At 40.5% G+C, this 14,581-nt stretch overlaps 2 protein-coding genes across 2 annotated transcripts in view; one reads left to right on the top strand and one right to left on the bottom strand.

Annotated features, from left to right (window-relative positions):
* LOC122670969 (N-(5'-phosphoribosyl)anthranilate isomerase 1, chloroplastic-like) overlaps window positions 1-14,581 on the bottom strand; it is a 54,112-nt gene that overhangs the window by 11,973 nt on the left and 27,558 nt on the right. The window contains exon 6 of the mRNA XM_043868026.1: window positions 10,315-10,334. The gene's annotated coding sequence lies outside the window, so the exon portion shown is untranslated. The remainder of the gene's footprint in view (window positions 1-10,314; window positions 10,335-14,581) is intronic.
* Window positions 10,504-13,140, top strand: LOC122670968 (omega-3 fatty acid desaturase, chloroplastic-like). The gene is made up of 8 exons (XM_043868024.1): window positions 10,504-11,079; window positions 11,196-11,285; window positions 11,434-11,500; window positions 11,591-11,683; window positions 11,779-11,964; window positions 12,072-12,152; window positions 12,338-12,475; window positions 12,592-13,140. Exons 1-8 carry the CDS (start codon window positions 10,544-10,546, stop codon window positions 12,781-12,783), a joined length of 1,383 nt encoding a protein of 460 aa, XP_043723959.1. The 5' UTR covers window positions 10,504-10,543; the 3' UTR covers window positions 12,784-13,140.

Raw genomic sequence — 14,581 nt, 5'->3', positions numbered from 1 at the left:
CTTCTAACCCTAAAAAGACAATCCTAAGTCTCTTATTCCCTTATCTCTCCCCCTCCCAAGCAAACCGTGGAGGAGAAGAGACAAGAAAAGGAGGAGAAAAAGGAAGGAAGAAGAAGAAGTAGAAGTAGGAGAGGAACAGGAGGGGAAGGGAAGAGGATGGAAGCCATGCCAAGATGGCTGGCTACCCCACATCTCCTCCTCTTACTGTCTGAAAAAGGGGAGAAGGAGAAGAGAAGAGGAAGAGATGGAGGAAGGGAGGAAGGAAAAGGAGGTGGATCTTCAAGGCTGGCTAGGGCTGGAATTGGAGCTCCTCTCACCAAGGTATGACCTAAACCCTTGGTACTTCTCTTTCCATTTTTATTTTTATAGATTCCTTGAGATTGAGTTAACCTAGGGTTCCATTTGGGACTCAAGGTGGGGCTCAGTCTTTAATGGAGCTCAAATGGTGCTAACCAAACCCTAATAAAGACCTATATGTGCTGCATTACAGCCATTATAGCTGAACCTTTGGTTCTAAGCTATGGAACCTTATCTTTGGAACCAAACCCTTGTGTGATCTTGAATCCATGAGGTAAGCCTAGGTTTTAATGACCCTAGGGAGACCTAGACACCCTCTCTATGTCCCTGAGTGTTGGGTGAGCTCCAAGCTCTGAGCTGGAGAAGAAGCCCTTTGAAATCTCAAAAAAGATTTCTGACAGACGCACGACCAGATCCACCAGTCGTGGTATCGTCCGTCAGTCCGCCCAGTGTAACCCCTGTGACTTGACCTGAACGGATGAAGAAGCGGATTCATTTTGTTGCCTCTGCCTGTGGGTCAGTTCACTCTCGGGTATGTCTCAGAGATCGAACGGATGCAGGGGCGGATTAAGATGGCGCATCCGCCCGTGGGTCCGCTCGCTCTCGGGTGTGTCTCAGAAATCGAACGAATGCACAGACGGATCCAAGTAAGATGTTCCGTCCATGGATCCGCTCCTTGTATTTTGACCTTTTGGCCTAAACGGAATCAGGGATGAACTCACCCTGTTGCTTTCGTCCGTGAGTCCGCTCGTATTGTCTTGGTTGAAACTCAGTTTTAACCTTGGGGGCCTATTGTGGGACCCCTCTAGACACTTGTTAATGATTACTTTTGTGTTTTAGGCTACCCAACTCGATGGATAGCTGGTGCACCGGTGAGATTCATGTCAACCACATCGGGTGACACCCGATTTCGATGAGTGGGTTTTGGGTGACTTTGTTGGGTTTAAATATATATATATATATATATGGCAAATTTTAAGCATGCTATTATATAAATATAAGCATTGTGCGCATTGCATTATTTATCTCAAATGTGAACTGTTATGAATGTGATGTTATTCTCATCATTGTATCAGGAGACGGTGCCGGATATACCGATACCGGGACCCCAATTTATTTAATTATGAAAACTGTTATATGCCATCCTGATCTGTATGTGTCATGCCGTGCTGGTACCCGGGTACTAGATGGAATGGGACGTTGATGCACCCGAAATACCTCTCAGGACAATAGGATTTGCATGTAGTATAACTGTGGCTAGGATGCTTGCTCCCTTATGCTACGACCCTTGCCAACAGGGGTTTATGTGTTAGATAGTCTGAGCACATGTTGCCTGTGGAGATGGGAGAGGCCAGGTCAGGGGTAGTGATGGCTATCGGGGTCTGCCACTGGGTGACCGGATGGTTTCTACCGACGTAGGCTCCAGTGTGATAATTGAGGTTTCACTGGGGCGATAGGTTAAGTGACCCTCAGTGTCTCCCGAGGTATCACAGTAGCATACACTTGACCAATAGAATTTGTGTGTTAGGTGAAAAATGAATCTAACAATTTCATGCATTATTCTGCTTGAACTTATTTGTGTGTATGTATGTGCATTCCCCTTTGCTCCCTTACTAGCTAGTGTAGCTAACCCCGTTGCGCAACTCCTTTTTAGTTGATATGCATGTAATCTCTTGATGAGCACCGTTGAATGCGAATCAAGTAGAGCCAGTAGCTGTGACTTAGATGTAGATGTACACCCAAGAATGGTGCCCTAGTGGCGATTATTTATTGTTTAATTTCTTTATTCATCCACAATCATGTATAAACTTTATGTTTAATTATAAGAAGAGGTTGAATGGTTACAAACATTGAAATTGTACTATGTGTTATCATTAGAGAACCGATGCTTTATAATTTCACATGATTTGATTTAATTTTGCTTCCGCTAACTCTGTGACTGGAACTGTTTATTCCATTTGGGTGTGTTCCTTGCTGTTATCACGATTGATGACAGGGTGGACTGTGGCTTGGGACACTGTATCTGTGATCCTGGTAGGTATTGGGATGACGTTGGTTGTCCCAGTCACCCCCTATTTAATGTAAAACTATTTAATGTAAAATATCTTCATCGGAATGGGGACGTGACACTTAGAACAAAGAAGATTGACACTATTGTCTGAGGAATAGCAAACTAAATGGAGCAAAACCATCTAAAATATTAGTTTTCCACTTTCTTTGCCAAAAAGGACAATCCAGATGCATCCAATCTTAATGATACCAATCTATTCACATAATTTTATAGATTTTGGGATTTGCAACTGAGTGGAAGATTTAAAATACTACCATATCAATTAGATCAGTTTCTATTAATATAAATGTTAAGGGAAATATATTTTATTTTATTTTCCCCTTGTTTCAATGATTTTTTTTTTATAAATGTCTCAATTAATTTTACCAACTTCCTGTTTTAAGCTTAGATTCTTATTTTATCAACTTTTTGGCAGTCTTTATGATTATAATAAATAATAAAATATTACATTGTTGTTGGTTTTATAATTCCATTGTTTCATTCTTTTGGGGGAGGGGGGGGATTGACAATCTAGCATTGTATAATGGAATCTTACACACTAACGTAACATCTTTTTGATCATCAGATCCCCTCCCTGCATCTGAGCCGCTCAACCCATTAGTAGTTGCAATCCCATTTCCTCCATCACCACTACCATTAGGGTTGGTGAAGGTAATCTTAGTGAAACTGTGAAGAAGGTTATAGAGGATTTGTTTTCATCAACCTCCTCTATGTAACCTAGGGAGCTTCTCGTCATTTTCGATTAGTGAATTGGGCATGCTTGCAACCAGTGTTGGGAGGGAGACAAAGATACAAATGGGAGGGGGGTTAGACATATCAGTGAGGGTACATTGTGCCATGTTCCTAACCAAGTTGGAGTACTAATCTAGAGAATCAACCAATGAAGCTACTTTCAGACTGGCTTGTGACTAGGGCAGTGAAAAGAAAGATAACGAAGGGTGGTGATGGGACCTATCGTGCTCGCTATGAATTTTTAGCTTAGGTAGATAGGTGAAAAACCAAAATCTAGTGACACACCTCCAACTATAGCAAAATCACCAATGAAAATCATGGATCACACTGTGCAACCTATTACTAAAAAATTTCAATAGCATCAAATTACAATAGCAGGGGGGTGAGGAGAAGGAAAGAGAACTGTTAAGGTAATAACCCAGAATGTGGGATTTGAATCTCAATGTGTATCTTATTGATGTAATAGGCAATATATATACAAGGAATACAAGGGTCAATCACCCAACAAAGATGGAAAGAATAAATTTCCTAAGATAAGAAAATCTATTCTTATGATTATGATACAAAATCAATTATCCTAGTCATGAGATAACTATGAAGACTCATATGGTAAGACTTCCCCTCAAGTTGGAGTGTGTAGATTACAAACGCCCAACTTGGAGCTGTGATGTTGGAACGGTTCCCGATCAAGTGATTTAGTAAAAAGATCGGCAAGTTGGTCAGAACTTGGAACCTTAGTGGGACGAATAAGGCCTTGTTGATGTTTTTCATGAACCACATGACAGTCTATTTCAATGTACTTGGTGCGTTCACGAAAAACAGGATTGGATGCTATGTGAATGGCCGCCTGATTATCACAATAGAGAGGTGTGGGGGATGTTGGAGATATCCCCAAGTCTGTCAATAAAGTAGTCAACCAAGATATCTCACAAGTTGCAATGGCCATGACTCTACATTCTGCTTCGGCAGAGGAGCGGGACACGGTAGTCTATTTTTTGGTATTCCACGAAATGGGACTGGAGCCAAGGAGAATGCAGTAGCCAATCATTGACCTTCTGGTCATAGGACACGTGGCCCAATCGGAATCACATTATCCATAGAGCTGGAGCGAAGACGCCGAAGAAAAAAAAATTCTTGCCCTAGTGTAGCTTTTAAATGTCGAAGTAACCGATGCGCAGCATCCAAATGTGGTTGGCGGGGCTGGTGTATAAATTGACTTAGAATGTTAACTATATGGGCAATGTCAGGGCGAGTGATAGTGAGATATATTAAGTGACCAATGAGGCGGCGGTAAATGAACGGATCCGATAATAAATCTCCAGTCGAATCTGTAAGGCGCAAATTCTGTTCCATTGGCGTGTCCGTGGGTTTACTACCCATGAGACCACAGTTTGTCAAAATGTCTAAAACGTATTTCCACTGAGAAAGATATATCCCCATAGTAGAGCGCTCAACTTCGATGCCCAAAAAATATTTCAAAGGTCCAAGGTCTTTGATGCGGAAATTTTGAAATAAGAAATCTTTGACGGAGTTGGTCAATGTAGCAGTAGTACCAGTGATGATAAAGCATTATATAAACACATTCACCGCGCCGTCATAAGATGAACAGAGTATGGTCGGCCTGAGATTGGCAGAAACCAAATTGGAGAAGAGCGATTGAGAATTTGGAAAACCACTGGCGCGATGCCTGTTTTAAACCATATAAGGATTTGGTAAGTTTGCAAACAATGTTCTCCCCCTTGCGACGATATCCGGGGGGAGGTGTCATGTAAACTTCTTCCTCAAGGTCCCCATGTAAGAACGCATTGTGTACATCCATTTGATGCAATATCCAGCCATGAACAGAAGCCATAGCAATAAGAGTGCGGATAGTTACTAACTTGGCAACGAGAGCGAAAGTGTCATGATAATCAATGCCCTTCACTTGATTGTATCTCTTGGCGACAAGACGAGCTTTGTAATGCTCTATTGAACCATCAGAGCGCTGCTTGATCTTGAACACCCATTAGACCCAATTGGTTTTTTTCTCCTTAGGTAAAGGAACAAGAGACCATGTATTATTCTTAGATAAGGCCACAATTTCGGCCTGCATTGCATCACACTACTATGGGTATTTCATGGCCTCAGCAAAGGTTACAGGTTCACCTGTGCTGGCTAAGGAGGAAAAAAAAGCAACATGTTTTGGAGAGAAACAATTATACCATAAATAGCTGCTCATAGGGTGAGATGTACCTTGGACCAATGTCGAAGAGGGTAACTGAGAAGGGGTAAACGAAACGTGGTAATCGACGAGACGCTTGGGTGGTGCCCGATTGCGTTGGGGACGAGTGGATGGTAAAGTAGGTGGATCATCCAAAGAAGATTGGGTAGGTGGTGGCGGGTCAAAGGGAAGTGGAGGTGGAGAAGGGGTACCGAGAATTTCCAAATCATCCTCATCAACCTCAGTAGACATAATGGGGCGAACTAGGGGAGTTGGTGGAGAGGTAGTTGGGAATGGAAATATGGTCTTGTGGAAGGTAACATCACGTGATACCAGAATTTTTTTGGATTCCAAATCATAAATGCGGTAGCCCTTTTGCCCAAATGGGCAGCCAAGAAAAACCCCCGAAGCGAGGCCCATTTATCAAACTTATGTTGGACTGTAGTATTACGAGTAAAACATAGACAACCAAACACTCGTAGATGAGAAAAATTGGGCTTCATACCAAATAACAATTCATAGGACGTTTTCCCACGCAACACAAGAGTGGGTAAGCGATTAATAAGGTGGGTAGCAGTGAGAATGCAGTCTCCCCAAAATTGCAATGGTAAATGGGCTTGGAAACGTAGTACCTGGGCAACAGTAAGAAGGTGCCGATGCTTGCATTCCACCACCCCATTCTGCTGGGGGGTGAAAATACAACTTAATTGATGGATAACCCCCAATGTTTGAAAGAATTGATTAATGGGATGATTTAAGAATTCGGTACCTTGGTCGGAACGAATAATTTTTATGGTAACCCCAAATTGTCTTTGAATCATAGCAAAAAAGGCTTGAACCATAATAGGAACTTCGGTCTTTGTTTGCATAAGATAAAGCCAAGTGCTACGAGCAAAATCATCGACAATAGTTAAAAAATATTGTGCCCCAGATAAAGTGGGAGTACGATATGGTCGTCAGACATCTAGATGAACCATATCAAAACAAGCATTACTTGAAATGGAACTAGTTGGAAAAGGTAACCGATTCTGCTTAGCAAGGGGACAAATAACACAAGGACAATGTTTATTAAAAGAAATGTTCGGATCCAAAAGTTTTAAAGAAGAAAGGATGGAGGAACTCGGGTGACCTAGGCGGCAATGCCATAAATCAGAGGAGGTTCCAGAGGCAGCAGCAACCGAGCATTGGTGAATGTCCAAGTAATAAAGATCGTCATGGCGTTTAACCATCGCAAAAATCCTCTTCGAGCGAGGGTCCTGAAATACACAAGAGGTAGAAGAAAAATTAACTTTACAAGAAATGGTAGAAGTGAGTTTTGGAATGGAAAACAAATTGAAGCGGAAAGTTGGAACATAAAGAATATTTTCGAGTTTTAAATTTGGAGATGAAGTAACAGTGCCAATATGAATAACAAGCGTTTGAGTACCATTAGGCAACGTAATAGACAGTGGAGAAATAGGATTGGAAACATGTGAAAATAATGATAAATCCGAAGATATATGATCCGTTGGCCCTGAATCGATTATCCAAGGAGAACAACCAAAGGATGATGCTTTGATACCATGTTAAGGTAATGACCCAGAATGTGGGATTTGAAACTCAATGTGTATCTTATTGATGTAATAGGCAATATATACAAGGAATACAAGGGTCAATCACCCAACAAAGATGGAAAGAATAAATTTTCTAAGATAAGATCCTAATCTATTCATGTGATTATGATAAAAAATCAATTATCCAAGTCATGAGATAACTATGAAGACTCATATGGTAAGAAGAACAAGGGAGACATCACTAAATCTATAGAAACTCACTTATGGGGGGAGTGCAAGGGTAGGGTGGTGTGGGAGGGGGGGGAGGTAGATACATGGGGGAAGGAGGGGAGAGGGAGAGGGAGAGGGAGAGGGGGAGCCAGAGACGAAGGGGAGAGGGATAAAGAAAAGGGAAGAGGGGACCATTGCAGGAATGGTTGTGGGCGGGTGATGCAACGACAACAAGAACAAAGGAGGATTGAGATGCCTTTCATCTCATTTGATAGTCAGTAAAATGTTGGTACACAAGATTCCATTACACCCCACTAGTGTGTACATCATTTTCCTTTTTTATTTTTTTATTTTTATAATTTTAATATTGCCTTATGGTGCGATCCTAGGCCATTTCATAAGGGATTTTTAATTGATTACAAAAAAAAATAGTTCTTTCATTATGTGCTAACCTTATTTAGGCACTTTTTATTTTAAAAAATTCTTTATCTAATTTCCTTATTGGCTTTGGTATCTCCATAAATTACTACTAAGCTTCCTAATTTTTCCTAATTTGTTGATAGTAAGGGTAAAACTACAATAACATTAAATCAAGCTAGACATTTGATGGCCGGTTGGTTGACTATTAAATGTATGAAAGGAAGAATCAAACTCATGAATCTTACATGTAGATTTTAGGTGGAAACATTAAAAAAAGGGCAAATTTCACGGACACCCCCTATAGCTATTCGAAATGATAAGTACACCCTAAATTTTGTCAAAATGGCAACCTTCCCCCTGACGTTAAGCAAGGTTACCCCCAAAATTAAAATGTCAATTTTACCTTCTTAGTAATTTAAATAAAAATTACTAAGATTCCATCATCTTCCCAAATCGAACTTCCTCATCACCGGCCACCACTGTCTCTCCGACCGCCACTGATTTCACCCAGAAACCCATAAACAGGAAAGTACGACACAGTGAGCAGTAGCACCGCCGGTGACGCTCTCTGCAACCGGAGAGAATAAATTCCGATCACAAAAAAACTCTCATTTCATTTCTTTCCCTCTTCTCAACCACCATAGCAGATCAACGAGCTTGCGCACATCATTCTGAAACTCAAATTTTGGAATCAGAGTTTGGAGCAACATCACCAACAATAAGAATCATCTGAACCAATCGCATTCTCCGACAACAGCCATGGAAATTAAACCAGAAAAAAAAAATTACAAGAAACCCAACAAAAATAAATTCAATTTTCTCTGTCAAAGTCTCTACCTAACCCCTCACAACCCTCTGTGTCTGTAGACAAAATTAGGGTTTATCTCTTCAAAAAAAATTCCTAACAAAGAGACTACTTTTTCTAGACTGAGATTTATAAATAGCATTCCATCCAAGAGTGCCAAGATATGAAGAGAGAAGCAAAGAAAGAACAAATTAAACTTTAAGTGCTTCTTTTAGATAAGGAAGAAGAAAGCGAACCTCCACTCCCCCCACCTTCCCTTTCCTTCTCAGTTCTTCTTCTTCTCTGTAACACACTGGCTGAGGCAGAACCGAAACATGCCCAAACCAACACCCTATTGCATCTCTAGAGGCCATATAGGGTGTGTCAACTTTCACAAGGTGTTCTGGTGGACTGCATCTAAATTTTCTTCTAGTGTTTTATAAGCTTTTATTGTGTGTTGTTCCAAGTCAAAATAAGAATTCTTCCATGTAATTGCTACCATGGATAATGATTTTATCTTTTAGCTATTAAAAAAAAAATTGGAGCACTTCTTTTTCATACATTGGTTTCTAGAACTCTGATTGTTCATTTCAGGAGTTCCGCACATCTTCGAGGAATATGATATCATTCATGCTAAATAAATAAATAAATAAATAAATAAAATCTCTCTTGTTCAAGTTTTGATTGATTAATATCATCATGGCAGTTTCCAGCTGCTCTAGGGTTCTTCCTTGTTCTTTTGATTGCCGCCCAGATCCCCATTTCACCGGCAACCATCGCCCTGAGATACCCTCGTTATCTTCTAGCAAGGCCTGTTCGCTTCCTTTCCACGGAGGATCATCGCCTTCCTATCCCTTCTTTGGCTCGGGTTTGTCTTCTCTTATCCTCAAGTTCCCTCCCAATTTCGTCTGTCAGCTCAGCAACAAAGCTCGGAGGAATTGCAGCAACATCGGCGTGGCCCAAGTCGTGGCGGCTGCTTGGTCGAACAATCCTTCTTCTGTTGTACATGCTTCTGCTACATCACAACCACCACCTCCTCTGCTTCTCCCAATTTCTAGACCGAGCATGAAAATCGATCAATAATGGCATCTATTGCAGGTGGAGGAATTCTCTGTTCTTGCTTCTTCCACCTTCAGCCCAGCGAAAACGATGAAGAAAATGTGGTTTGTATTTGGGATATTGGGGATTTAACCTTAAGGGTATAATAGGAAGTTCACCCTATGGTAAGGGTAATTTCGCCATTATAAAAGAGTTAACAGCCACTTAACTGCATAGACCTAACGAAGTGGACTAAGTTGAAATAAAAATATTAAATAAGGGTAGTCTATGCCATTTTGACAAAATTTAGGGTGTCCTTATCATTTTGAATAGTTATAGGGGGTGCCTGTGAAATTTGCCCTGAAAAAAAAATGAGACTTTTTCACTTTTCCTTTGTAAACATAAATACTGAGATTTAAGCTTCAACCCACACGTGCTATGAAAGAAATCCATGAAACATACGAACACAAAAAAATGTGACTTTCTAACACATCATTTGTATATAATACTACTACTAATGATGCAATGTAACTTGCAGCAGCCATTAATTTCTCAAACCAAACAAGGGAATGTTTGACCCGTTTGCTCCCCCTCTCCAAACTCTGTTATTTTATTAGTTTTCACGAGCTTCACATGTTCCCCCCTCTCTCGGTTCGCTGGTCCATGGGAAGTGGGAACAAGAGAGAGAGAGAGAGAGAGAAGAGACTACTTTCAAAATTCCAACTTGACTCGGGCCTTTAATTTTGTAAAGTAAATGTTAATAAAAGGCAAAGACCACTTACCTTACCTTTTCTTGCCTTACAGGCTGCTTCCGATGCCTGTCGGCCGGTCCTGTGAATTCCTGACCTTATATTTATAGAGAGACGCAGAAATCCAAGATTAGATTGAGACCATACTCGCAATCCATAGACGAAACCCAAAACGTAAGGTTCTTGTTGAAGGAAATCAAGAGAAGAGAAGAGAAGAGAGAAGCCCATCTCCCTTATCTTCTCCCAAAATCCTTTACAACTTGTTTTGTTTGTTTGTTTTCTGATACGTCTCCCTCCTTTGCTGCCTTTTCTTATTATCAATAATATTTAGTCAGAATCTTTTCTCATCTGTTTATGTTAAACAAATTTGTTGGGTTTCACGTACACTCTGCGACTCTCTGGTTCTCTACCATTTATTTTGTGGACCTCTAAGAAACAGGTAGTAGGCACTGAATTAAGTATCTTTGTTTTTCTTCATCTGGGTCGGTAATGGCGAGCTGGGTCTTGTCAGAATGTGGTGTCAGACCCCTCCCCCCCTCTCGGGGATTCCCTCGACCCAGAACTCGATGTTTTTCTAACGACACCACCAAGTTTAGATTGCCCGTTCGTCCAACAGATCTCAGTCGCCTTGCCATCTGCTGCGTCTCTGGTGGTGGTTCCAGAGGTAGAGAGTGGGGGTTGAAGGTGAGCGCTCCTTTGAAGGTCCCTTCCATCGACGGAGAGGACAAAGAGGCAGAGAAGATGGGCTTGAATGGTGTGAATGGGATTAATGGGATCGGCGAAGAAGACGGTTTCGATCCAAGTAATCCCCCTCCCTTCCGTTTGGCCGACATTCGAGCAGCCATACCCAAACATTGTTGGGTTAAGGATCCATGGCGCTCAATGAGCTATGTTGTTAGAGATGTGGTTGTGGTTCTTGGGTTGGCTGCTGCTGCCGCTTATCTCAACAATTGGCTTGTCTGGCCTCTCTATTGGGCTGCGCAGGGAACCATGTTCTGGGCTCTCTTTGTTCTTGGCCATGATTGGTAAATTAAAACCCCATTTCTTCTCAGTTTTTTGTGTAGTGGGTTTCTGACCTATCCCCTGCTTTTAATTTTTCACTCTCTTGATGCAATTTGTCTTTGGAATGTTGATGCTGCAGTGGCCATGGAAGCTTTTCCAACAACCCTCGGTTAAATAGTGTTGTTGGGCATATCCTCCATTCCTCAATCCTTGTACCCTACCATGGATGGTATGTTCTGTTAAAGTTTCTCTCTTTTTCCCACTATCTTCTCTTGTTATGTAGGAATATGGATTTGTGTATTTGAGGTAGTCGCAGAGACTTAATGGCTTCATGAGGTCTGACATTTGATGGTATTACATTTTGATGAATGCTGCAGGAGAATTAGCCACAGAACACATCATCAGAACCATGGGCATGTCGAGAACGACGAATCCTGGCACCCGGTTGGTAACTTTCATTGTTTTTTTTTTCGGTTTCTTTCTCTTTAGTACTCAATCACCTTTAATTCTGAATCCAATTCTTGGCTTCTGCAGTTACCAGAAAGGATCTATAAAGGGTTGGATGACATTACCAAAAAGATGAGGTTTACGGTGCCTTTCCCTTTGTTGGCATATCCAATCTATCTGGTGAGTACAATTTCTTGCTTGACAGTAAATCCACCATGAATTGAGTTTAAGAACCATGATTTGATTCTTTTGTTGCTTGATTGACTGGGTTACAGTGGAGTAGAAGTCCTGGAAAGAAAGGATCCCATTTCGATCCCAACAGTGACCTCTTTGTTCCCAGCGAAAAGAAGGATATTCTCACCTCCACCCTGTGTTGGTCGGCAATGGCCACATTGCTTGTGGGATTGAGCTTTGTGTTTGGACCAGTTCAAATGCTTAAGCTTTATGGGGTTCCCTATATGGTAGGTACAGTTTCATCATTGTTGTTCGATGTAATGCTTGAAAGAACTTAATAAATCTCTGTTTGCTCATCATATGTTTGTTATTATATTTTTGCTTTGAAATGCAGATTTTCGTCATGTGGCTTGATTTAGTGACCTACTTGCATCACCATGGCCACGAGCAAAAACTTCCTTGGTACCGTGGGAAGGTAAGAACTAAGGATCAATGGTGTTTCATTCTTTCATTTCTCCATCTATAAGTTCTCCACATAAACGAGAAAATGCCTTAAAAGAACAATTTACATGTGGGTTTTTACTATTTTTTCGTTGCAATTGTGGGAGTCTGGTTTCTGTCTGAAATTTTTATTTATCCTACTTGTTCTGCACTGGACAGGAATGGAATTACTTAAGAGGAGGGCTAACTACTCTTGATCGTGATTACGGATTGATTAACAATATACACCATGATATAGGGACCCATGTGATTCATCATCTCTTCCCACAAATACCACATTATCACTTAATTGAAGCGGTGAGTATCCATTACTGAATCCCTTATGAAACAACTGAGCCCAGAGGGCAATAGCAGCTTGGAGGTGTCTCACATTAACAAGTGGTCCTAATTGGTTGTTCTTTGTGACAATGCAGACTGAAGCTGCTAAGCCTGTTCTTGGGAACTACTACAGGGAACCGAAGAAATCCAGCCCTCTACCATTTCACTTGATTGGATATCTAATAAGGAGTATGAAAAATGACCACTTTGTTAGTGATACAGGGGATGTTGTATACTACCAGACTGACCCCAATCTTTTTGGTTCTTCGGGGAAGAAGTCAGAGTAGAAGAATTATTCAAGCTTAGCCGAAATAGGGGAAGATTCTAACACTGCTTAGAATAATTTTTCAAGCTAAATGCTATGGAGGAGGAACTCCCATTCTGCTACCCAGTAATTGTTTTTAATAATTTTCTTCCAAAATCCTGAAGTGGAGATGGTATTCCTCACAAAGACAGTTGAAGCCTGAACTGGATAAAGCCTAGTTTATAGTTAGCTTTAGTATATAATATTTGATTATAAGTGGCCCCTGTAGTGAAAGTAAGCATTTGTAGCTATTTATGCTGAAAGAAATTTTGTTTTCAGCATGCTCTGACCATTTTCAATTAAAAGATTGAGATGGGAACAGAAAGAAAGAGAAATTTTTTTTTATTTATGATTATGTTACTCTCTTGATTGCTGAATGCCTATTCCTTTTCATTCTTACGTTGTCTTTTGGAGTCTTTCCTTCTTAATAGTGATGTGATAATGATATAAGAGTCAGAAATTAGAATCATGTGGACGTGTTCTTTTCTGGGTCTCTCAAAGTGGTTTTCTTAAAAGTCAGGTCTGAGACAAATCTTTAATATCATGGAATCTCTTGCTTAGTAGCCATTTCTCCAATTGCATAAGAAGTTCAAAACCACTAACCAGGTATAGACAATTGGTTGTCCTTGTCCTTGTCTCAAAGTTGAATGGTAGCAGTGTTTTGTGCATGCTTCACAAGCTTAATTATATAAAGTGAAGCCTCCACCTGTTTTCACACTTAATGATTCTTCATGCTTCTGTAGTTTTTAATTAACTTATTTTTCATAACATCCAATTAGTCTCATTGTAAAATATTAGATAAACAATTGCTCTAATCAAATAAAGAGCCAGAGGTTAGGCCATGGGATGTATGTAGATAAAATCTGCATTTTCTTTACCAGAAATATGAGAAGATTAGAAGAAAATCGTTAAATTATAACAGGGGTGTTAGTGAATATTAATATTTTGGTTCATTAATCTTTTTTTGTTTTTTTTTTACCATTTTACCCTATGTCTGTAAGTACTACTGATCTAGTATCGACTGATACCGATATAGATCTGCCAATCCGATATCGATTCCTAGAATCCTTATCAGTATCCAAGCTCCCCTAAGATGCCTGAAAGAGCAATTTTCTCTTACATGATTTTTTTATTATTTTCTCTCTCCTACTTTAAATATGTAAGACCCATGTAGATAATACTTCTTTCAAGACAACCGTTGATATGGCATGTAGATTTCTCCTCGCACTAGTGTCGTGGAGAACCCTCTCTCTTAAATTTTATTGTATTTTGCAACCAAATTTGTTGGATTTGAAAAGAAAAATAAAGATTTCATTTTACAAACTTAGTTACCATATTTTAGTGTATTTTGCTACAAAAGGACATTTCTTGCCCTTTGTGTCATGTAGAAGATGATTCTATGTGGCATATATTCTTTTCTTGCTCTCTCTCCGATGCAGGTGAAAACTACGGAAAGATCTTGGTCATCAAAATGATGGACGTGTACACATCAAGAGAGGCTTAAGAGTGAGCCGGAGAAGACTCTAGGGGATCCTCCGATGCCAAAGTCAGTTCTCAGAGCAATTAATCGAAGGAAAGAGACCAAGTAGGAGTGTGAGAAAGGATAGTGATTTAGATCAAATAGCATCCAACAATTTACCTGGGGTCCTTGCCCTGTATTTATAAAAGGATTGGAGAACAAATTTGGCTTGGCATGGTGGTGGAGGTACAAGAATCCCCTGACATAGGGAAGGGAGCGTTGGGCTCCTCTATAGCGCGACAGGGAGTGTAGCGCACATCCA

Source organism: Telopea speciosissima, chromosome 8 (genome assembly GCF_018873765.1).
Source record: "Telopea speciosissima isolate NSW1024214 ecotype Mountain lineage chromosome 8, Tspe_v1, whole genome shotgun sequence".
Lineage (NCBI taxonomy): Eukaryota > Viridiplantae > Streptophyta > Magnoliopsida > Proteales > Proteaceae > Telopea > Telopea speciosissima.
The sequence above is the reverse complement of the archived record's forward strand: the minus strand, read 5'-3'. Positions and strand labels throughout refer to the sequence as shown.

Coding starts and splice junctions, on each gene's coding strand:
- LOC122670968 (XM_043868024.1), top strand. CDS start 10,544: ATGGCGAGCTGGGTCTTGTCAGAATGTGGTGTCAGACCCCTCCCCCCC. Junction 11,965..12,071: donor TTTATGGGGTTCCCTATATG/GTAGGTACAGTT, acceptor TTTGAAATGCAG/ATTTTCGTCATGTGGCTTGA. Junction 12,153..12,337: donor TTCCTTGGTACCGTGGGAAG/GTAAGAACTAAG, acceptor TGCACTGGACAG/GAATGGAATTACTTAAGAGG.